At 40.5% G+C, this 24,815-nt stretch overlaps 1 protein-coding gene across 1 annotated transcript in view; it reads right to left on the bottom strand.

The window, feature by feature from the left end:
• Positions 1-20,547: 20,547 nt before the first annotated feature.
• The window catches only part of ptpn20 (protein tyrosine phosphatase non-receptor type 20), a 34,027-nt gene continuing 29,759 nt past the window's right edge, over positions 20,548-24,815 (bottom strand). The window contains exons 45-47 of the mRNA XM_077495941.1: positions 23,985-24,200; positions 23,689-23,751; positions 20,548-23,602 (exon numbers count right to left, since the gene is read on the bottom strand). Of these exons, the coding sequence (XP_077352067.1) occupies positions 23,492-23,602; positions 23,689-23,751; positions 23,985-24,200 (390 nt within the window). The 3' untranslated portion in view covers positions 20,548-23,491. The remainder of the gene's footprint in view (positions 23,603-23,688; positions 23,752-23,984; positions 24,201-24,815) is intronic.

Here is a 24,815-nt window from a genome sequence, read left to right as displayed (position 1 = left end):
GGCTGCCACCCAGCCTGCACTGCACCCGACCCCTTTGGCCCCTCCCACCGGTGGTGAGCCCGTGGGAATTTTCCCTCCGAGGGCCAAATATAGAAAAATAGAAGGATGCAGGGGCCACTTTTTTTTTTTTTTTTTAACTTTAATTTATCAGGCACAGCAAAATAAGTCAATCAAAAAATTGCAAATTGTTTATATATTACAGTATTTTTTGAAAAACTACTACCCGGACAGCTTTCTATAAAGCAAATAGTTTATAAATATCAGCCCTTGCGCTGAAATGCTACCAAATCCCATCTCGGCATTCGGAATCAAAAGACAAGCAATCTGTTCTAACATGGCCGTTTTTAAAGCAGGTTCTTGGGAGTCTTTCATGTGATATTTTGACTGTTTGGACCTTTTCACAGAACAGAAAGTGGAAGGAAACCATTTTTTTTGCTTGTAAAAATTCATTATCTTTATTCACTAAATTGTTCTGAAGAGAAATGTTGTTACTTGTTTACTTGTAAATAGTTCATTTGCATATTTACAAAAGGTCTACAGTATATAAAATAAAACGAATTAATTAGTAGCAGATGTCATTTGTAGTATATGTCGCGGGCCGCTTAAAAATGGATGGTGAACCACAGATGGCCCTCGGGCCGCAGTTTGGACACCACTGTTGAGGCTTGTGTGTAAAGTTTTTTTTTTTTCCTCCCATATAAACTTGTCTCAATTTGTAAGTGTTGTTTGAGCTGAACAAGACTTACTCTAATTCCTACCACTATAATGCCTATGATAAATTTGAAAACAGACTTGATGTCATGCTTGGCAGCCTTATGGGAACAACAATATGCCGTCCAAACGATGTGATTCCAGTGGAACTGGAAATAAACGAACGTGTTGGATGCTGACCCTTAACACTCTTAGGGAGCAATAACCTGATGCCATCACTCTTTTTGCCCTGGAAAAAGCCTTTTGGATCAATTAAACGATCATTAAAGGTGCATGTGTAAGTGTCAGCGGCACTTATGATCTCATCAACACATCTTTCTTAGCAACGTGAGCCCATGTTAGGAAGATAAAGTTGGAAGATTGGGTGGTGAAAGTGTCAGGGGTGAGACATGTGGCACACACCAGAGGATGTCTGCTCACACCCAGACGCCTCGTGTGCCACACAGAGCTGATTGTTCCGCAGCCACCAGGCCTTCAAATGGAACTCCAAAAGCCTCGCGGTGAATCCCGGCCCCGCAGAGGATCCACAACCCCGGGGTAGCTAATGCTGAATGACAGGCAGACGCTGATCAAAGCTGCTTCTGGAAGCTCTCCTGTCAACATTTGGAAGGGGGCAGAGTGGGCTTGATAAGTGGAGAGACAAGAGCAGTATGCCCGGTCTGGACCTAGGCCAAGGATCAAGGATCAGACAGCATGACTGGACCTTATTAGCTTCAGCGCAGACAATAGGCTCACCACAGCGGACCTCCGCTATTGCCAGATTATCTCATCTCTCTTTATATGCGAGTGACACAGAGCCACAGCCCACTGGGGCGCTGGAGTCCGGAGGTGATTAGATGCTTGGATAATTGAGTCTGATTCAAAGTTCTACCTAAATCTCAACTTTGAATGCACTTCTCAGCTAAATAGGAGGTGCTCTTTTCAGGCATTTATTTCTTCCGGGAAGTGTAACAGTCTTTTTTTTTTTTTAAATTCTCCACCTGTTTTTGTTATTTTATTTTATTTTTGCTGTGTAAAATCAAGATGGAACTGAAATAGTACAGTGGCATCCATTTTTCCCCACACTTGAACCAGAAAGTTGGATGCTAATCAACAGACAGACAGCTGTAACCATCTAAAATGGATACACACATGCCGACAATCTGACTTAATTTGAGCATCGTTGCTATGAAAGTTACTGAAAGCTATTTAATGAAAGATTATCCTGAGCCATTATCACGTGGTGTGGGCTTATTGAGTGATTTTTCTTCTGCCTGATCTCCTCGGAAAACAGTCAGGGCCAACAATCGTAAATGTTAAACCATTTATGGATGCATATCCTTATGATTTGAGCCATGGGACTGAGACAGTGATTGTGAAATGAAATGTTGCCTGTTAACCGCAATGTTACCAGATAAGCTAACTGTTAGCTAAGCTTCTACGTTTCCTTTTTTGTATTTTCGTGCTACAACAGACATTTTTATGCGTGTATTGTGTTGTATTGATCATGAAACACACGTGGTTATTATTATTATTTTTTTCCTGTCTACGGAAGTGTGGAACTGCCAATATGGAGTACAGGTCAAAAGTTTGGACATACCTTCCCATGCAATGCATTTTCTTTATTTTAATGACTATTTACATTGTAGATTCTCACTGAAGGCATCAAAATTATGAACGAACACGTGTTATGTATTTGAACGTATTTAAATAAGTTTGAATGTACTCACAAATACACTCAAACATACTCTGCATGTTTTCCTATAATGCAATGGTAATTGACTTGCACATGTGCAAGTAATACTCAACATCGTTATGGGAAAATATGCTATTGTAGCATTTAGCCTACAAGTATGTTCAAAGAGTACTTAGGAGCATGTTTGAACGTACTTGCCAGTCAAAAAATGTTTACTCCACGTTGACAGTTCCATGCTTTCGTGCATGTCAATCTGTGGGATCACACACACACGCACACCCACACAAAAACCTTTTCTGAACCAGGAAATGGTAGCCAAAACGATGAATAATATGATTCTTGCGTGTCAATAGATCAATTGTGAGTTGTGAGAATGTTTCAAGAATATTCTGTAACATGCCTGCAGGAGCGTCGGGCATGTAAAAGATATTTATGTGTGCGTGCGTGTATGGAAGGTATCCTTCATTATTTTTGCTGTGGTTGTAAATCTGTTCACACAATCACACTGAGGAAACTCAACTCCCTTTTGGGGCTAATAATCAACCTCAAGTGACATAAATCACATGTACATGCAGTGTGACATCTCTTTGCAAGGCAATAAGGCAAGGTAAGGTTAATTTCGGGTTAGAGTAATGTGGTCGTAAGAGTTAGACTAAGGGTTTGTTGACACTATAACTGAAAATGGATACCAACAATGTGGCAATGGCATTTTGGAGCCTAGTTTTTAGTTTTGGAAAATGAGACCATTAGGGTTTCTGAGTAAAATAACCGCTGAAATTTCAACTCTCATACTGTGTATCTATGACGGATATTCAAAATTGGGATCATAAAATACAACGGGGTAAGCAGATGTTGCACATGTGCCAACTATTAGTCTGCCATGCATATGTCAGCCATTTTAGTGGGTCACTATGAACATGCATTATTGTGTCATCTTTGATTAAAACCTTGCATCCATCCAAAAGACATTTCTCAAAGTTGTTCCCTTGTAAATGTTGTCTCCAGAAAATCAAATGAAATAATGCCCTCTGATGTGCTTAAAAAATAAATAAATCTCAAAGCCAACTCCTGAACGAGTTTTCCTTAAACGTGAAGTGAAATGAATACATCATTGTATATCCAGAGAACATCGAGAATTTTTCTCACTTGTTTGCCATTCTGACTGAAGCCAACAAAAACGACATGCTGCCTTTCTCCATACACATTAAAGGAAATGAAAAAGCAGCAAGATGAAGCCAAAAAAAGTCCACTAGAAAGTGAGGTTTCAACAGGTTTGCAGTTCTGACCTCCTTGCAATGTTTTCAACATAACAGCATTAGTTATTGATTCAGGAGAACTTCACCTCACACATTGATCAAAACACACAATGAAGGTCAAGTTGCTCCAGGGTGTTTACAACCGTAATAGCCAAGTTTCATCATGCTTTAGTGCCTCCTGTTTGTTTCAACTACAAAGTTGAGGTGACGTTGAAGGAAGTGTTTGCTGACCTCTTTGCTCTGTGCCTCAAGGCAGCACCCAGCACGGAACTGCGTCTGATCGGGTTTTGATTCATTTACCACATTGTCAGTGATCTACACACTTTAACACGTTTAAGACACATGGGAGAATAATTTGCCTTTATCAAAAGACTCAATGAATGACAATTCAAATGTAGAGCGACATGCAGTAGTATCTTGAATTATGAGTTTAATTTGTTCCATATACGAGTATAACTCTAATCATTCATATTTCAAATGACCTTCCCCTTTGGAATGAATGGGTGACATTAATTCGCTCTATCCTCCCAAACCCCAACATTTTCTTTGAATAAGCTAAAACTGTACAGTACTTTACTGTATAAAAGTAGGAGTGTCAGGCAATTAAAAATTTTAACCATAATTAATCGCATGACTTCAATAGTTAACTCAAGATTAATCGCAAATTTTATATCTATTCTAAATGTAAAATAAAATACAATATAAAATAAAATAAAAATATAAAATACAATAAAATATTTTTTTCCTAAGTTTTCATGCTGCTAACAAAAGTGGAAAAAAAAGTTCAACTAATAGAAATATGGCCACATCTTTTAGTCATTGATACAGTAATTTCATAATAATTCATAAAATTGAGTTAAAATTAAAAAGATGTACTGTGCTGTAAAACACAAGTGTGATACTGACGTCTGTTGAGGTCATTTTTTTGACACTAGATGGCATAATTGCGTTTCTAAGACATTGGTGATAGCTCAGTGCATTTTTCTTTTCATATTAAAGCTAATCGCTAATCTTTAACGTGAAGTAACTTCTGAAATTCTGCACATTTTTAAAATTGTAAAATACAACTTCACCTCAGTCTCCACAAATATCTTAAATTTATTACTGCTAAAATTTTTGACGTGGATGTGTCTGCTGATCATTAATCATGTATTAAAAAAAATAGTGGCATTCAAGGAACTTTAAATTAACTCAAAATTAATGAAGTAATTTTGACACCCCTAACAAAAAACAATAATTACATCATTAAAGGGAATGGATGAAGATAAACAAATGTATTAACGTAAATAATTTAACAGTTGAGCTCATATTTTTCATGCTTCATTTCAATGAACATCGTGTTTCTCCTTCATTCCCCAAATCTGTCTGCATGCGACTTAATCAAGTACACCAAAATCATGTCACACCACCAGTGCCACCATTTAGACCTGGTTCTAGGTGGTCTAAAATTTTGTCTGAATTTTTCACACATTTGCCGAACGTTTTCTCATGCTTCCTGCTTGAAGCGAAGCATCTTAACGGCAACATTTGCCTGTTTGAATTCATGACCATGCTCAGACATTAGCACGTTTATAAGCAGCTTAAATTACAATGGTGTGAAACTGCATTGCATCATTCTATATTTTGACATTTTTGGTTGTTATTTATTTCTAAATCATGTAAATGTACTTTCATAGAGATGGGTACTATAAATAATCATCAGCGGCTAAGATTAATATGTGCATTTTTGTTTTGGCACAAATAATGACCCTTCTTGTAGTTAGGGGTCAAGGGCTAACATGGTTCCATTTAGTGCATAAACAGGAAACAAAACCATCTCTCAAAATGCCCTTGACCTCAAAGAGCTCCTTCTCTCTTCATCCGAAGGTAAAAGCAATTCAATATCCTGCTTTCCGTCTCTCATCATATCTCAATATATCATTTTGATTTGTGTTTGTGTAATTATTCCCCTTCTTTATGAAGCCGGAGATGTGGTTCAGCGTTCTAATATTGCATTTGATCTGGAGCTCTTCAAATGTGTTCCCATAAATCTTGAAATGCAAATCACAGGCCCCAAGGATTGCTGTGGTGCCTTGAGGTCTGAGCACACTTTTGATGGGGCGAGATTCAAAAGAATAATCACGGTTAGGAGGAATGAAAAGTGAAACCATAGCCGAGCGGGATCCTCTGAGAAGTGCTTCCGCATGCCTCCTGAGTCAAAAAGACCCGCGATTGCAATGTCCTATCGGCCACTGTGTGTTCACCACTCATTCCCTTTTAACTGTATCTTATGATCCTCCTAAACCCACCTCGTTAAATCTGCCTCCACTTGCTTGACTGAACCCAACAGCGGTTTGTTTAATTTCAAGCTCTGCGTGAAACAATCAAACTCTTGTCTGTCATAGAGGGGCCCCCCACATGCCCGCTCCTAGAAGAGCACTGTAAGTGTCTGCTTGAACAGCATGAAAACACATGTAGCAAGTTGCTGAACCAGGCTTTGGTCTGACCACAACAGTCAGCTTTGAGAGAATGTCAGCACAGACCCACATGACACCCAAATGTGCATTGGGTTGTTCAACATTTGACTTTGGTACACATGTGTCAATGTGTGCGTCTAACATACCATTACTACATCCACAACCTTTGGGTTGGGAGATGACCCCTTCACTACCTGTGCCATGCATGCCCTGCGATTAGGTGGCAACCAGTAAAGGGTGCACTTAGAATCTTACCTACAGCTGGGATATCTTCCAGCTCACTTGCAACCCTAAACAAAAAGAAGTAAAACTCAAATCTCGCCCGATATTAGAAGTTGCATTTTGAAAACTTGTACCTCCAAAATAGTCACTTTTCAGGGCACGGCATGTTTGTTCAAGCATTAAAGGGGAAGTCCATCCATCCATCCATCCATCCATCCATCCATCCATCCATCCATCCATCCATCCATTTTCTTAACTGCTTTTTCCTCACAAGGGTCTCGGGTGTGCTGGAGCCTATCCCAGCTGGCTTTGGGCAGTAGGCGGGGTACACCCTGAACTGGTTGCCAGCCAATCCAGGTAAAGGGGAAAGTCAAAACCCCAAAAATTATTGACAATAAAGTGTTCTATTCAGCTCCGCTAGTATAAATACAGTATTTGGTTTAATATGGTGTTATTGGAATATGAGTTAAGCAGCAAAATCCAGCAATTTACATTAAATTCATAAGGTGACTATTTTGCCACTTGCTGTTGAATGAAAATGATATCACAATTGCTCAGGTCTCAGGTAACAACCAATCACAGTTCAGCTTCAGAAAACAGCTGAGCTTGATTGGTCATTGCCTGTGCCCTGAGCTACTGTGATGTCGTATTCAGTCGCTAGTAAGTGGCACAATTGCCGTCCACTGAGATGGATTAAAAACAGCCTGATTTTGCTGTATAATTCATATACCACAAATGTAATATTAATCAGAATGTCATCTTTAGAATAGTGAGGTTACATATAACGTTATTGTCAAGACATAACATAACATTACATCACCAAAGCGTGCAAGCCATTTTCAACACTTTAGATGGGTAAATAATTTGTAAAGATCAAGTCACACCCACATGTGGAGTGATTGCTAGTGTTGATTTTTCTTAAAAAGTGAATTTTAGCATATTGTGCCTTAGGAGGTTTGACCCAAAATTTAGGAATATATGATATAAATATAAATATAATTTTTTAGCTTCACTTATTGTCTGTCACTTACGCAACTATTCTCTTTCACTGATTCGCTAGCTAACAGCCAATCAGAGTGATAATTTGTCACTGATGACCTCCAATCGCCAACAATGTTGGATCAACCCAACCCAGCAAGAGCTGACGAACGCACATGACTGTTGTTTTTTCATGTTCCAAACTTTATAAGTTCTAGCACTACAAAAAAATATTGTTTTTATCTGCTATTTTTTGATGCCACAATGTAAGGGTTCTGTTAAAACATGAGGATGACCAAAGAGTCTGAATTGGATGCTTTATTCTAAAAAATCGGCGAACATCCTGTAAAATTGTTTACGCATTCTGCTGTAATTTATGATGAGATGAACTAAGAGGCCTATTTTAGCATTATTTGTCAGAGCACTGTGGGCTCCTCTTTCCCCATCATGGCACTCGACCAGCTGAAAGAAATCATCTGATTGTTTTTGCACATTGCAGCATTGCTAAATGTCTCTTGCTGTCAGTCTGGCTGCAGCCACTTTTCAAGCAGCTTGCAGCATTCTGCTACAATTCTGAAGCATCACATGAGTTTATGATGAGCACCAGAGCCTCTTTTCTTCTGAAACCTGAGGAGGAAGGAAGTGGATGGTCGTATTGAGAGGAAGATGACAGCTGACCGATGCAACGCTGTTGGGGATTCTGTTGAATTTTGGAATGCTTGGATGGGAGGTGGTGCCTCATCAACTCCTTGTCCATCTTCTCTAGCTGGGCCTTGGTCCTGAGAAGGTTTTGTAGGACATCTTCGGATTGAATAAGAAAATGAGTAGCAGTGTCTTCAACATCTTGTATTTTCTTTCTTGAGAACGAATCGTCTTTTTTTTATGGATCATTTAAGTTGCCATGGGAATAGTGGTGCCATCCGGTGCAACCATGTCCCGTTTTTTGGCTTCACTGCAGCACTCACGTGACATGACCCACAACTAATCTGTATTCCCGAAAACCTAGGAGCCAGCTCTTTGTGTTTTATACTCTTTTTATTCTCTTCTGGGAAGTTGCTACTGAGCGGAGGAGCTTTATCAGTCTTGCTTGCCTACTGGGATGATAAAAAAAAAGAAGTAGTATTGGGCTTGTTGATTTATTCCAAGTCCTGCTTCTCTTTCTGCTTCGTGGGTCATCAGAGCAGGGAGGAGTAGATAAAGCCCCCCAGTGGCCACTCTCACCAGCTGGCAGTCTTGGACTTGGGAATGAAACGCGCTTTGTGATGGTGGGCGGCGTGCTGAGCCCACTCTAAACACACCCACGGGGCTTCAGGAGAGTGGAGCTGGGAAAAGAGAGGCCTGAGAGAAAACAAAAGCCTCAAAACGGCAGCCAGTGACCCGGCGTGATGCAAACATTTTTGCTTTATTGCACTGACAACTCCAAAGAAGGAAAGCTTTGATGGACCAAAGTGGGACCATCTATTGAAAGTAATGTAAACTAGAATTTCTTTGAGTACAGAGCAACAGTCAACATAAACAACAAGCCTAAAGCCCAATTCACACTGACTGCGGAACGGCTGCGGTGCATTTTCCGTACGGCGGCCGTACGGATGCCGCAAGGATAGAACGCATTCAAGTCTATTTGTCAATTCACACCAGCTTCGGTGTGGAACGACTGCGGCGATGCGGAAGGCTTCCGCAAGCGTTCTATTTCTTCCGGACGCCGCATGCGTATTTTCATGAAGCTGAAGAAATTACACGAGCCGGACAGGAAATCGAGCGTCTCGCATTAAGGTAAATCCGGTATATTTCAAAATAAAACCGTTTGCGAACTCGTTTTTTGGGGAGAGAAGCTAGCTAGCTGCATAGCATGACATCAGTCAGATATTTAAGACAAAAAATGAGCTCAGAATAAATTAAACATGACAAAATGACACTATTTAAACACAAAACGTACTTACCCATGGAGAACAGCCATTGTAGAAGTCCCAGAAATAATGTCCAAAAAGCACATCGATGTGACAACAGGCAAGCATGGCTATTGTTTACAAATAGGACTATACACGGTTGTTATCGGGTGAACTCAATTCACCAGCGTGAACCCCACGTGATCTCGTGGTCTGTCAAGAGTAGATTTCCGGACACGCAACGCACGTGGTGTGAATTGCAGTCCTTGCGGCGTCCGTACTGCCGCCGTACGGAAAACGCACCGCAACCGTTCCGCAGTCAGTGTGAATTGGGCTTAACTCAATTACATAAATGTTAGCAAAAATGTTAAGTATTCCGGTTGTTTGGTTGTATTTTGTTTTTGTTTTGTCTTTCCCCATTTATTACAAAGACAGAAGTCGATTTGAACGTGTACGTGCAATTACTGCTGTTATGGCAGAAGCTGCAAAACAACTAAAAACCCCCCAAAAAGTTTTGTCTGAGGAAACAACAACAACAACAAAAGTAAAAGGGAGGCTACCAGGATAAATAGGCAGTCAAGGATCATCATTGGTCCAGCTTTCACGCGCTGGCGAGAGCTCAAAGATGATATGATGTGCTGGTCCTCGTGGGAAATGTGGTCTTCCTTCACGCAAAACACCACCACTTTTGTCCACATGGCGCCGCTACAATCAATGAAAACTGAAAGTTCCTTAGTGTTTCTTTAAGAAATAAGGATATGACAATTTGACAGTCAAATATGAATACTGTATAGTGGACCCCTGCATAATTTTGCATTCACATATTTTCAGTTTGTTTGTTTGTTTTTCAATATTTTTAAATGTTCCAAAAAATGTTTGCTTTTCCCTCCGTTTCTTTTCTTTTTTTTTTTTTTTTTCCGCACCTTGGTGCTAATCCCAAACTTGTTCATTGCACGCCGTTTAGAACCTGAAAACGTATGTCGGTAGCATCATAAACCATGCACCTCCTGTATTTTTGTGCTACCTGTACACGACCCACATTTGGGTCCTGACCCACAATTTGAAAATCACTGATATAACCCTAACAGCTGCAGATGTTCAGTCATTTAATTTAGCAGATAAGAAATTGCTGCTTTCTCTTTACGGCTTGATTCTTGAAGGAATTTTATTACCACGCATGGCTGCATCTTTTGATCTTAAATATTTGATATTGTGTTTCCACATTCTGAAATAAGGATATACAGTAGATTGTCTATCAGCCTGTAATCATTGCCAGGCTTTGCCCGAAATATTGTTGGATTGTTTTAGCACGGCAATCATCCATCATAGCACAAAAGAAAGTTTCTTTTTGCCTAATTACCTATGACATCAACTGCCGAATGATCCATGATATTCCATGACACGGTTTATCCTGCTAGTCAAGATCAGAGGCGACTTGAATGACATAATGGAAAGTATTAGTGTAGCAGCGTTGTGCTTTCAACCTCAATACATTTCTGTTGAAAAGCCATCATTATAGCAAATATTGGATTCCCTGAAATTCCCATGTTCAAAGGGAGAGAAAAACATACATTACATTATCATTGTTTGCCACTCCAAACGCTCCCATGTAGTTTGTTCCCCATCCACCCCATGGTTTCCATAAACTCCTTACAACCAACTCTTTTTTTTTTTTTTTTTTTTGGCCACACTTAGAAATCAAATAGCATAGGGGCTTATTTTTTTCAAGCCTCTCTCATTAAAAGGCTTCCTCATTTAAGTTTCCAGCCTGCGTGCACTCTAAGCTTTGAGCTAGTAAACAACAAAAAGGTTTGAATCAGTGGAAAAAGTGTCTAATGGCATGAAGCGCCATTCTTTCCCAGCGTAAAGCCATTTCACAATACAGCCATTATTAGACTGCAAACACAATTATGAAGTTAGGGTAAAAATATAAAAATGTACATGAAATAGGATAAAAGAGGGAATACTGAAGAGTAGATAGGACATCTTAACTAAACTCTCATGTAAAAATCACAAAATTCACAAATTTGTGAGAAAAATATGGCACCTATATCAAAATGCAGAGGTTGGTTTAGTGGTTAACTTATATTAACATAATTATTTAAACACAAAATAATCACATTTTTTTCGAAATCCAAACAAATAGTAGGTTGACAAGTGTTGGGGCCAAATCTGGTGACGAAAGCTCACCTCTCATTGCCCTGCTATTTGCCATCTTCACCATTACTCACCCGCCAACGTCCTTGCGCTCTGCATGCGAGCGTGTCAACTGTCTATTTTGAGCGAGTGCATATGTTGGATGGAGGATTTTGAGGAAAGCCCAGGTGAAGTGTTTTCTCACGGAATCCCTTCTCCACGTGTCGCCAGCTCATTACAGTTTCCAGTTCTCCTCACACAGTCCTGCTCAAGCCATCTAACACCGAGGCGCCAAACCATACAAGACCCTTTTATGTTCTCTAATGTCTCTCGCTATAATGTTTTCAGTGTCAGTATGTTGGCATGAAAAGCGGCGCACGATCAAAAGGCAATCTAAGTACGCTTTCATCCTAAATTTAGCTGTACCATTGTTTGGAAGCAAAATGGAAAAAGTTGATGAAACTCGCCTTCTAAGGTGACAGAGTCCAAGTGATCATGGCTTAATAGTTTTTGGACTCGGTTGATTGATGCAGTCCAATTTTAATGTCCGTGTTTCACGCTGCGAGTGAAATTGACTGGAATACGTCTTTGTATCTTACCATGAGCGTGACCGAGTTAATATTTTCATTTCACTGGAAAATCTGACTTTTTCTGCAGGGATTATGAATTTTCACCACATCATAACGTGACATTTTTAGATGGTAGAGTTTCAAAGGGGACTCGATGGCCAGCAATACAAGTCTCACTAAATTTGATTGATCACCTGCGTGGGTGGAATGATGAAGATGATGAATGTGTCACCTTTACTTCCTTGACGTGTGTGGGACGATGTCAGAAAGTTAAGGCATGGTCACACACCCACAACACAAACACACGTTTCTACATGCATTTTGAAGAATGAAAAGAAAACAGCCTTTTGAATGCAGGGATGAATGCATTTTCATGCAGTTTAATTATATGTGTTAAAGGTCAACTTTGTAATTATATACACATGAATTGTTCATTACAATCAGGGAAAGTTGTCATCGTGCATAAAGTAGAACTACACTGTTGATTCTAATATTTTAAGTGCAGTATTTCGCTTCAGGAAAAGGGCACAGTATCGAATGCTGTGGCTTTCTATCTTCGTGATAGTGAAGATGTGAACACACATCAAACACAATTCGCAGTACGACCCCTCAAAAACACACATGCACTTCTGTGCTATCCACATCTCTATCTTGACCAGTCTGCGCTTTGTTCCCCAAACAACATCTTGAAAGAAAGCCTCTGATGGGCCTCTTTGACATGTATTGTTTTGGGGAAGAGAATTTAGACCCTTCAGCCCCCTGGCCTTGGCCCTCGTCTGCAAAGAAACCTCTGGGCAAGCCTGCCACTGTGACTAATAGCCCATAGTCGAGCCTCTGGGTGTGCGTATGTGTGTTTGAGTCAGGGAATGAGAGAAAGTGTGACGAATGTCTACAGAATGGTATTTATACATTATGGAGCCATTAGTAGTTTCGGCTCCTGGATGGAACAGCGGGGAGGGAGACAAGCATTGTCGTGCTCCCGGTAGCTCCCCTCCATAACCTCCCCCCACAGAATTACATAAATATGTTTGTATACACACTGTGGCATTTTTGCTGTAGAGAAATAATGTGAAAACGCTCCGGTCAAATCGCTGTATTCAAGTGAGACTTGTTTAGCGAGTGGGACAGTGCCACAATTACGTCATTCATGCACTACAAAGACCAAGAGTCCCTGTTAATAGAAGTGAGGAATGCCCCATTTAATTGCGGTATTCCAAATTCCTTTAGAAGAACAAGAATTCCAGTTACGGAAGTGGTAACCCAGGGGTCTTATTTGAGTATTTATAAAACCCAAATAAGAGCATATTTGTGTTTTTGCATGTGTTTACAATTCCTTTCTAAACCTGAATAATGGCTATTGGCTGCATGTAAACATACTCAAGCATAAACATTGTCTTTGTATGAAAGTTACACTAAGGGGTTGCATGCATAAAACATCCATCTAAGGCATATAAATTAAATTACAAACTAAATTGGCCTCCAGAACTGCTTACATGAATCAACACCTATTGTAATCTCTTCTCATAATTGACTCCAAGCCTAGACAGACCCGGGCAAAGAAAAATAATAACCTTTCAGTTAAGGAAAGGCCTCCATTGAAATGTTATTTATAAAACAAGGAAGTCCCCAGCCGAGTGTGCCCTAATGGTACCAGCAGATAAATGCTCTACAAACACAGATAAGAGATAATAACTTGTAGGACTGGGGGGGGGGGGGGACTGAACTGATGAAATAAACAATTGAGTCTTACTGACACCAAAACAAATCTTGACATTTGGTGATAAATGTCCAAGTATTCTGTTAAGGATGTTGAGTTTCAAGATTTGCCCTTCATTGGGGGCAGCATTGGAAGAAGTGCGTGTGTATAAGTGTGTGCGTGTAAAAGAAGCAAGGTGTAAAAATACCACACCGCTCCAAGATAAACCGTCGCTGTCTCCCACGGTCTAACATTTACAGAGGCCTGGAGTGTGTGAGGGGGTTGCCCGGTGAGTGCGTGCTCATGGATGTGTGTGTGTCGGAGGTTTCCCTTCACCTAGCAGAAAAGCTCCATTGATGTTGGCTGTCATTCCTCTCAAGTGCGGACGCAAGGTCAGAGGGAAGCTCTTGGCGATTTTCCACCTTACAAACACTCGAGCGTGTTTGCGTAGAAAAGTACGAGAGTTTTAGGGTGTGACTCATGCATAATTGAGAGAGCAAAGCTGTTTTCATACGGCATGACTTTTAGAACAGAGGTGCACGTGGCCCTGAGGAAGATCAAGGATGCTTTTAGAATTAGTGGCTCATCTGTAGACCTTGTAACACGCAGCTTGGCAGGTGATAATTGGCAATAATTTGTAAACCATAATTTGAGCTTCCAAAAATATGTTTTTGGAAGGGTAGATGATGAAATTTCCAACCAAGCTGTGGTAACTGGCATTTAATGACCAAAATTCGGACTCCAAGCAAAAGTGAAGGTAATACAGTGTTTTATTTATTTATTTATTTATTTATTATGCTTTATTAATCACAAAAGGTTAAATTCTTGTCACACTCAGCTGTATTTTTGTTGCATACATTACATGCACATTTCATAGTCAGAAAGGAAAGGGAGCGATGTCAGAATCCGAGGCCAGCTCAACTGTGGCACATTTGTTAGGACTTTTCAGAAGTGTTGGTGCCTTGCTCAAGGGCTCAGATACAGTTTTTAGTATACTAGAATTGTTCCATATTTTTTTAATATCAAATGTCCAAATAATTAAAAAAAAAAAAGTCTCTGTATCAAATTCAATGAAAACATCAGAGGCCCCAGCATTGAACCCTGTGGAACACCATATGTTCTATTATACATGTGAATTCATCTTGTACATACTTGTCGACTTATTATGAATAGTATGTATTTTTTGTAGTTGACTTTAATGTGAAGAAACTCGACAATTAGTCAATGATGTCACTGGTGTTTTTCCGTACAGTAAAGCGGTACACAGCAATTTCTGTGCCATGGACTGATTTCATGTACGGTAAAGGCATATTTTAATAGAAGAAACAAATGAAAATGGTGTTTTGCATTTGTGTGTTAGTGGTAAGCTAGTAGACTTTAAAGTTATGTGGTTTGGAAATTGTTTATGTTTACTTTTACATGAAACAAGCATGTAAAAGTTGAGGTATTGACATTATACTAGATTTTTAATTTGATGGTTAAAAAAACAAAACAAAAAAACCCCACAAAGTTTTCCAGTGCTGATATTTTCACACGCAACACAAACAGCCTCCAAACAGCTTTCTGCCTCCGCTTCTTCATCCTCTTCACCCTTTCCAGCTGGGCCCTGCCAGCGACCTGTCAGGTCAATAAAATGCGACCTTTGGTAGCGGGCATCTGATTAAGTTCCTCCACTTTGCACTGTGGGAGCCTGCATCGATGTAATTTACCATGGGTTCCAATAAAGGGGCAGCAGGCACTTTGTGACAGGCGGGCAAGTGGACGAGCAGCCCAGCCAGTGAGCCGCCATGTTCGATGTACATCACAGTGACAATGACCTACTTGACTAGTGCCATCTCCTCTTTATTGTCAAACAAATCAGCGGCTGACATTTGGAGACGAGGGGAAAAAAAAGCTTGGTCGATATTAGTCAGCCATAAAAAATGATGAGCGCGAGTCTTCCATGGGTGGTTCTTGGATGTTGTCTTTCAGGATTGAAGGTTTATTTGCTCGCCAAGTGCGCAGCCATCAAGCTAACATCTCAACTTGAATGCGACACAGATTGATGGTGGCCGCGCAAACACGCCTGATGCCGAGCGAGCAGGCCAATGTTGAAGGCGCTGACCCGAAGCAGAGGTTCCGTGGGAGGCTGTGCCAGTCTGAGGTCCCTCTGCCTGCCAGAGTCACATTTTAATCACAAGCATAATTTGAATCTACACTAATGAATACAAATGACTCCCAGGACTCCACAAGACGAGAGTGATAGATCATTATCGCCGCTAACATTCGCATATCTGACGCCCCTTTTCAATTAGCGGCCCCCGCGGAGATGATCACGGAGGCCCCCTGCTCAAATGAAGACAAACGATGGCCCTCGCTACGCCGTGGATCTTCCCTCGCTTCTTTAATAGCTTTCTAATTTAGGAACATCTTTGACGTGACGTGATTTGGCAGCAGGCTTTTTTTTTCTCCTTCATTCTGAGAAGTTGACGAGAAAGTCACATAATAGAAAGCAGGTGTTAATCAACCTTACCCGGATGTGACACGCAATTCAGGAGGGAGTTTGACAAAGAGAAGATCGTCCTTGCCACGCATTGACACGAAGCATTTACTTCACAAAGACACTGTTGTATCCATTTAGTCATACATCCCTTTTGCTTCCATTAGCCATTCAATTTGACTTTAAAGTACAATTCCACAATTTTGAATTTGATGGCAAATGTATAGCTGTGTAACACTAGTAGAGATACAAACTGTCATGACATTATTTGTTTGAAATTTATTGTGGAACTGAACTTAGTTGAATTTTGCTGCAGTAATGTGGGAGATGCTTGATTCTGGCCTTTTTGTACAAAAACAGGTGCAACTGAATTTTTGTATCAAGGCAAGTCTAGTTTTGCATATTTTGAACACGGAGCTGCCTCCCACCCGACCACCTTACGATTTATTATTTGGTCACAGAAAGTCGACTGCACGCTGCGTAAAAACGGGCACATCTCATGCACGGACCCCGGGGAGCCAGTTTCTGCTTCGGCAATGTCAATGTGCCCGCTTCGACCTCCCTGATTTTAATAGAAATGAGGGAGCCGCTTCGATTGACCGGGAGTTGGCCGCGTTCCATCCCACATTGGCACACAATGCTGCATTAACCTTATTATTGTCAATAATTTTTTTGAGGCTGACTTCCCCTTTAAAGATTAATTAGAATTTTGGGTAGGCCGCATGTGTTCCAATTTTAAGTGGTGTTGATGTCCACCTCAAAAATATATAGACCATTTCTAGTGAGATATCGAATTAAAAATAATCTGCTTATCCTTTGACAATAAAGTTTGAGGAAGGAGATGTTTCCATTTAATCTTTTTTCATCTTACTTTAGGTTAGTATTTATTGGATAATTAGCATTGGATGCCATTAGCATACGTTTTAGGTAGAAGAATATTGAAGGAGAATTCCCTCTTCCTCTTCAATATAAAATGTTCCAACATTGTGAGCCCTTAAAATAAGAAACATATTTGACATAAAATGTACACTGTAATTCTTGAATAGTATACAGCATATTTAAGTGAAACCAATTAATAAAACTGCAAGGTCAACAATTCGTCCATCCTAATTATTTTATTGGAAATCCATTATAGTGGTGTAAAAGTAACTGTCCAACTTCTTCATTTAAGTTAATAGTTTAACGTGTAATGAATTTACTTTCCCTTTGTATTGAGTCATGTTGTAATATTAGACCCCCACCACAGAAAAACCAAAACTCTTAAAAGCAGACTGAATTTGGAGCGAACATGCAAAAGGAGAGCAAAAAAAAATCATCGGCGGTCTCCTTTGACAAGTGTGTGGTTTGTTCATGGAGAGGGATGAATGGCTTCTCTGTGTCTCCGTCTGTGGGATGTCATCACAGACGAGCCTGTGGGGGTCACGAGCGCCTGCGTGGTTATGACTGTCAGCCCTCTTCAGCCGAGCAGTGGGCGGGAGGGGGTCGTCTCCAAAATCTTATCTTAACCCACAAAGTCTGGTCAAGGTCCTCGTGTTTGTGCAAAGGCAGACAGAATGAAAAGAAAATATAGATTTGGTGACAGCCTATATGATCTTCCTTTTGATCTCACACATCAAGCACAAAAAAACTTTGTTTTAAAATTTCTCTCATCTACACACAGATAGCAAAAGTGTCATGTTTGATTTTTATCCGTTTATATTCATCCAAGATGAATCAGCGATGCCGTTTTAAATACTTGCAGGAAATAATACTTTGAAGACGTCCTGCTCACAATGTGGACAAATTTAACTCGACAGGATGTTTGTCAAAAGTTGAACAAATTAATACAGCATAACTAAACTCAAAAGTTGGAATTTGCCCAAATTTAAAAAAAAAAAAAAAAAGGTCTCTAAAACTCACATGGGCAAGTCTCTAGTCTTGAGACTTGAGCTCATGAACGTTTTAAAAAATAAACTACACACTAATAAAGTTAATGTTATGAATGTAATTTGAATCGCAAACGCATCCTAGAAGCTCCAACACGGGTGTATAGACTTTTTATACCCACTGTATATAACCTTACCACAAAAAGCACCAATGGCAATAATGTGTGAAGCTTGCCCTTCGTTTGTGGTTGCCAAAAATCCTTCAAGGGTGCAAAAGTTTAAGGATTATGTCCAAAAGCATTAATCGGAGAATACATGGAAGTGCACTAAAGGATTTCCAAATAAAGTCACACATATGTTCATGATTTCTTATTTGCATCGGGTACCTCCATTTATGTGGTCCGTAACCATTACACCCCTTGACGTGGTGGTAAAAGTTGACAGGGGAGGAAGTGTGTGCTAGACGTACAGTGTTATGCTGTGTGCCCAACAGGGAGCTCTATGATTTACGTGAGCTCAATTTGACACCTTCCTCTTGGCTGCCTTTAAATCACAATCCCTATAACTGAAACTTCCTATAAACATCCTCTATAATGCCATATTTCCCTGTGCTATTTATACCGTGTATCACTTATAGTAGTTCCTGCATGTAGCCATATTGTCACAGTACTATAATGTCACATTGACAGTCATGTTTTGGTTCCATGTGGTTAGGTTTTGTTTGGTTTTAGGTATTTGTAGTGTTTTGTCCTGAGTTCTCCGCGTGTCTCGTTATCATTAATCTTGTCCACCTGCGTGTGTGTTCCCTTGCCAGATAGTGTATAGATGGTGTATGACCAGATAGTGCCCTCAGCCTCTTGTGTTTCCCAGGTGTGTCTTGTTAGTGTCTCGTTAGTGTTGTATTTAGTCAGTGGGTTGGTTCACGCATTGTGGGAGCATTGTCTGGTCTTGTTCTGTTGTTGCATGCTGTGTTGGTGTTTGTCGTCAAGTTAAGTTCCCCACGTCAAGTTCCCCACATCAAGTCAAGTTCCCCACGTCCAAGCCAAGTCTCTCATGTCCAAGCCAAGTCTCTCACATACAAGCCAAGCCTCTCCCACGTCCAAGCCAAGTCTCTCTCACATCCAAGCCAAGTCTCTCTCACATACAAGCCAAGTCTCTCTCACATCCGAGCCAAGTCTCTCTCACGTTCAAGCCAAGTCTCTCTCACATCCAAGCCAAGTCTCTCTCACGTCCAAGCCAAGTCTCTCTCACATCCAAGCCAAGTCTCTCACATACAAGCCAAGTCTCTCTCACGCCCAAGTCAAGTCTCTCTCACACCCAAGCCATGTCTTTCTCATACCCAAGCCAAGTCTCTCTTACACCTATGCCAAGTTCCTCTCACGCCCAAGCCAAGTCTCTCTCAGTTCCAAACCAAGTCTCTTTCACGCCCAAGCCAAGTCTCTCTCGCATCCAAGCCAAGTCTCTCTCACGTCCAAGCCAAGTCTCTCTTACGTCCAAGCCACATCTTCCACGTTCCATCCAAGTCTTCCACGTCCCAGCCAAGTCGCCCCAGGTTCAGTCAAGCCATGTCGACCAGTCCGCTCAAGTCCCGTCCTGTCTTCTACTTGTTCATAGTCAATAAAGTTACTCTCATTCCTGTCTGTCTCCCTGCCTTGCTTTTCCGCCATTAGGTCCATCTCCCCTCATCCACACGCTTCACATACCTTGACAAGAGGAGCAATTGCTTGCCAAATAGCCATGCTTCCATTTATCCATAGTGTGTCAGAAGTTAATCGTGAGGCCCCACGCATTCATGTAACTTTGTGATATTATGTACTTATTGATATCAGTGCCCTGTGACCCTTGTGAGGAATAAACGGTCTAGAAAATGGATGGATGGATGGATGGATGATATCAGTGCCTACTATGCTAATTAGTGCATTCACTCTGTGAAATTTTTAATGCATTTATAATGTCACTATGACCACATTTTGAAAAGTGATCCCATTCAGTGCACAAAGCCTATTACTTGCCAAATAGTGAGGCCGCATTTAGTTTTCTCTATCAATCTGTGAATGTCTAATGGCTTAGGATGCATTCATTGATTTCAATGGTATTGTTCAGGTTGTATTATAGTGAACTCAGTTTTGCTGTTTGTAAAGCATTTATAATATGATTATTACTTACTCCTGAATCAACGGTGCATATTGTTTCAAGAGGTACCTGTTAGAGTGAAGTGTTGCAATTAAAAACCAACTGCTTGCCAAATAGTGAGCCCACATTTAGCTTTGCCTACCAGTCTGGAAATGTCTAATGATTTAAATTGCATTTTTTTATTTTTGACTTTTTCTGGCTTGTCTGAATGATAGACCGTCGGTTGTACACACAAGCAGAACGTGAAGGAGTCAATCCCGCCCCCATCCCTCTCGGCGTCAGATTCATGTGTTTTCAGAGCGTGCAGCGTATTTCCATGCTGTCACAAAGCCCTCTGTGAGAGCGGCTTATTTACCCTGCAGTAAAAGTGTAGAGGTGCTCAGTGGAATTAGATTTAGGGCCTCCTCCTCCCTCGTGCCCTATGTGTCGTTCGAGGTGAGTTACACTGCTAGGGTGTCAAGCGGCGCTAGGAACACGCAAGCACATCTTAGAATAGTCTTTAATAAGAGAGGTGTTTCCAGTCAGAGGTTACATAGCGGCTGGTGCAAGTGACGAGATATCTATTGTTCGAATAAATATGCAGCAGTGCAATTAAGGATGATTACATTTCACGATGCTATTGCTCTTCTTCACAGTTCACGATGCAACCGCAAATGTGCTTTCTGGCTTGAAGGTTCTCAAAGGGAGAGAATACGTTAAGCAGCGTCCAGGGAAAAACATTCACATTACAGAGAGTGATGACTCTCGAGCCGCCACACATGAAGAACCCAAAAAAAAAACAAAAAAAACAAAAAAAAAAAAAAAAAAAAAACCCTCTCCTCCCGTTCCCCTCGGAGAGTATTGCTTTGCTTCGTTACATTCCACATCGTGTTCAAGTCAACTCCTTTGAGAGAGTGCATGCACTATAAGAGTTGGTGTGTGTCTGTGTGTGTGTGCTTGAATGTGTGTAGCCGCTTTCACGCGGAGATCCCGTAAAATTGCCTTAACAGAACACCGGTAACTACCACCCTTTTTGGCTTTTAGACCAATGTAGTGTAAAAGGGACGGCTCCAAAGACAGAAAATTGTCGCAATTCCGTGAGGGTACCGTTTATACCGGGGATGTCCAAACTCTTTCCACAATAACACTTGCCGGGTCATGTGCCTCTGCCAGCTAATAGCCACCAATGATGGACGCAAGGACTTACTTATGAAAACAAAATACAATAAAATATCCATCCGCAACTGTCACACTCGCCTGCTCTTTATTTTTCGTTCACATTTTCCACAATAATCGTGCCACTTTATACTCACGCTCATTACTGCTCACCGCTTAGACACAGGTAGCTATGCTATGTTAAAGCTAAGTTAGTTGGAGTGGTTTTAACATGTGCCAAACGGTTGCGAAAATTCAGTGGATGATTGGCGCCGTGCTATTAGTGACCTAATGTGAGATTTCCATCTAGCTATTTTTATTAGAATTTTCACAAATTGCGAAAATAAACATGAATGGAAATGCTAGAAATTCGTAAAATGGAATATAATTCACAAAAACGTTTTTACACTTGGATTTTTCAGTGTATCAAAAAAATGAAAATGAAAATTTAGGCTATGGAAACAGCTTTTGCGTATAAACGATGACAGGACCGGTCACCACGCTGCATATTTTGACCAGATATTACGCCACATGTACATACTGTAGTCACAAAAGCATGACGGCAGAAGATAACGTAAAGTATGTTTGAGGGGACGAAGAAATTAAAATGTTTCTGGAATTAATAAAATAAGCTAACATTAATGCCATTTGTGATTGAAATCAGGCATTTTTTTCCCCCTTTTAAAACACAAAATAGCCAATATTGTCCAGGTTATGTTTGTAAATGAGAATTAGCTCTCAAACATTTTTACCTTGTTCAATAAATGATTAAAAATAAATATATATTTAGCTGAATAATAAAAATAATAATAATAATAATAAAGTAGTGCAATATTTTGCAACATTCCATTTTTTTTAAATGCAACTTTAACTGGCAAAATTGACAAATTTATATTCATTTTATAATTACTTTAGAATAAAAAGTCTGATACCTGCTTACGCTTTCCTAAATATGTGATGCGTGCCATATTTTATAACGGATAGGCAGCAGGAAAAAAAACAAAAAACAAAAAAAAAAACACCGCCAGTAGCCGGACTTTGGACACCCCTGGTTTGTACAGAAAGTGCTCTGACTGTAATTCAGAATTCGGAAAACTGTCAGGTCGACGTCGCCCCTCCCACTCCGTGTAGATGCCATTTCTATACAACAGTGACACAGTTGGGAAAATTATGTATTTTCCAGTTGGTGTAAAAGGGGGCAATCTGAGACCTAAGGCAGAAAATAGCTGAGACAACTTTGTTCCCCCCCGTTCTGTGTCATTGACGTTTGTACAGAACAGCGACATGGTAAAAAGCGGCGAAACAGCATTTTACAAGCGTGTTTGTGTGAATGTGTGTATGTATACAGTATGCATTTGTTATAGCAGCTACAAGCATTCAAAAGTCGAGGTACAAACCAGCAGCTATTTTGTTGCACTGTACATTGTGTAAACCTCTCATTCATTAAGTTATGCATTTTGGCTGACTTTGTATTAAAATAGCCAGTGAATACATATAGAGGCTATTATCAGAAATGTAACCAAAAAGCCCAAATATCACATTTGTAACAATGGGCATTTAAGCCTTTAGCAAAAAGAGTGAATTGAAAATGTATAAATGTATTCAAATGCATTACGTTGCCATCTGCCAGGGGTTTAAAGTACAATTTTGTGGTTTTCATACAAAATAGGGAAAGTGTACCATCTTCACACTGTGACTTGCATTAACTTAAGGTAATATGTCGTCCTTTTGCCTGTGATTTGGAGCAAGTAAACATTCACATTAATCAACAAAAACAGTGCACATTCAGTCAAAGATCTCGCGAATGCTCTCAAACAGTGTCGTCGCTCTATCGACCCGTCCACTTGTGAGTCGTGACTATAGAAGCTCAGGGTCGATTCCAAGGCACTTGATTCTTTTCATTGCTTGTGATTTACAGAATTAATAGTGTTGCCCTTTTTCCTCAATCTCTCTCCAGGGTACAAATGCACTTAATGAAATAAAAACTCACATTCATCAAGTTATCAGATAATAAACTTTGGTAAGATGATCTTATGCGACCTTAATGGCGTTCCTACCAGACAAAATACGCTTGGACTATAACGATGGCAATTTGCAAATGAAATGCCACAGAGAGACTTCAATCATAAGGCAAATCACTAAGCCTGAACAACGCAAGGTTTCCCTTATTTAAGAGATCGAGGCTAAACAAAAGCGTATTTTCTTCCTGCATACAACTAGACAAGCACACAGTATGAAAACAGAGAAGAGTTCAAGAAGGTGTTGCCAGTGCTTGTGTCGCACAAACGCAAACATTCAAACTATTTTGTGGTCTTGGGAACTTTCCGGTTGCCACTGGGTGCCGTGGAGCTGTAAAATGCTCTGTAAAACCTCCAACCACACTTTGTAGCAGAAGAGGTACTGTTCCTGAAACCAAGACAGAGAAAAAGGTCTCGGTTTTGAAGCTAGCTTGATTTAAAGCCTCAACTTGGAACCCCTCCGATGATACTGACCTTGGTCTGAATCATGCCGTGCCGTTGAAGTCTCATCTCCTTTACGATGTTGCTCACGTTGATCTGAGAACAAGAAGACAGATGGCTCTTGCATTATGAGCATTTCTGGGCCGTGTGTTCTGGGTTTTTTCTTATAAACTGTGTTCCAAATGGCATGTGGGATCAAATGCTCTCAGGCCACAGATTTCCCCATGCCTGATTTAGCCACTTATAACTGATGTAGTCTTTTGTGATTAATGACATTGTGAATAAAAAGTGAAAATGGCAATGCAGCTAATAGACTATTTGTTACTCACAGGCAAATCTCTCTCGATGAGGCTGAGGATAATATCGGTGCAGATGAGAACACCCGAGCGTCCGATGCCAGCGCTGCAGTGGACCGTGATGGGTCCCTGGTGGTGCACTGAGCGCAGGTAGCGGATGAAGCGAACCAGTTGCTCAGAATAGTGCGGAACGCCGTGATCGGGCCAGTGCGTGAACTTCAGGTGATGGATAGTGTGGGTCTCAGCTGTCTGGAATATTTCAATCCAAGTAAGGTTTTAACTCATTCAACCCCCAAAACGTATAAATGCGTTTTTAATACTTTGTCCTTCACTCCCAAAAACGTATTCATACGTTTTTTTGTTTTTTTTTTAAATATTTTTTTTATTTTTTATGTTAGAGCATACAGAAGGCTTTGATACATCTTCTGACACAAATGGGTCACTTAAAGCAATGGTAGTTATTACAAAAAACGGCCAGCAAGTGGCAGTAGAGAATAAGAGATCAGCCAGGTCTATGTTGCTCTTTTTGCCAGTGTTTTCAACAGGTTTGTGAATAATGATGAAACTTAGCTATATTCTAATGCTAATTGCTGCAAAACGGAAACTTAAATTCCACCCCTGACCATCCTTTCCTATGCCCAATAAAGCGGAAATCAACCAGCAAAATTATCTCTGGGGGTGGCCATTTTGCTACTTGCTGTCCACTGAAAATGACATCACAGTTACGCAGGGCCCAACTAACGACCAATCAAGGCAAACCTGTTTTCTGAAGATGAGCTGTGATAGGTCGTTACATAAGTCCTGAGCAACCGTGTTGTCATTTTCAGTTGACAGCAAGTCGCAAAATGGCCGCCCCCTGAGATG

This window comes from Festucalex cinctus, chromosome 14 (genome assembly GCF_051991245.1).
Source record: "Festucalex cinctus isolate MCC-2025b chromosome 14, RoL_Fcin_1.0, whole genome shotgun sequence".
NCBI lineage: Eukaryota > Metazoa > Chordata > Actinopteri > Syngnathiformes > Syngnathidae > Festucalex > Festucalex cinctus.
This window is presented reverse-complemented; position numbering and strand designations above follow the sequence as displayed.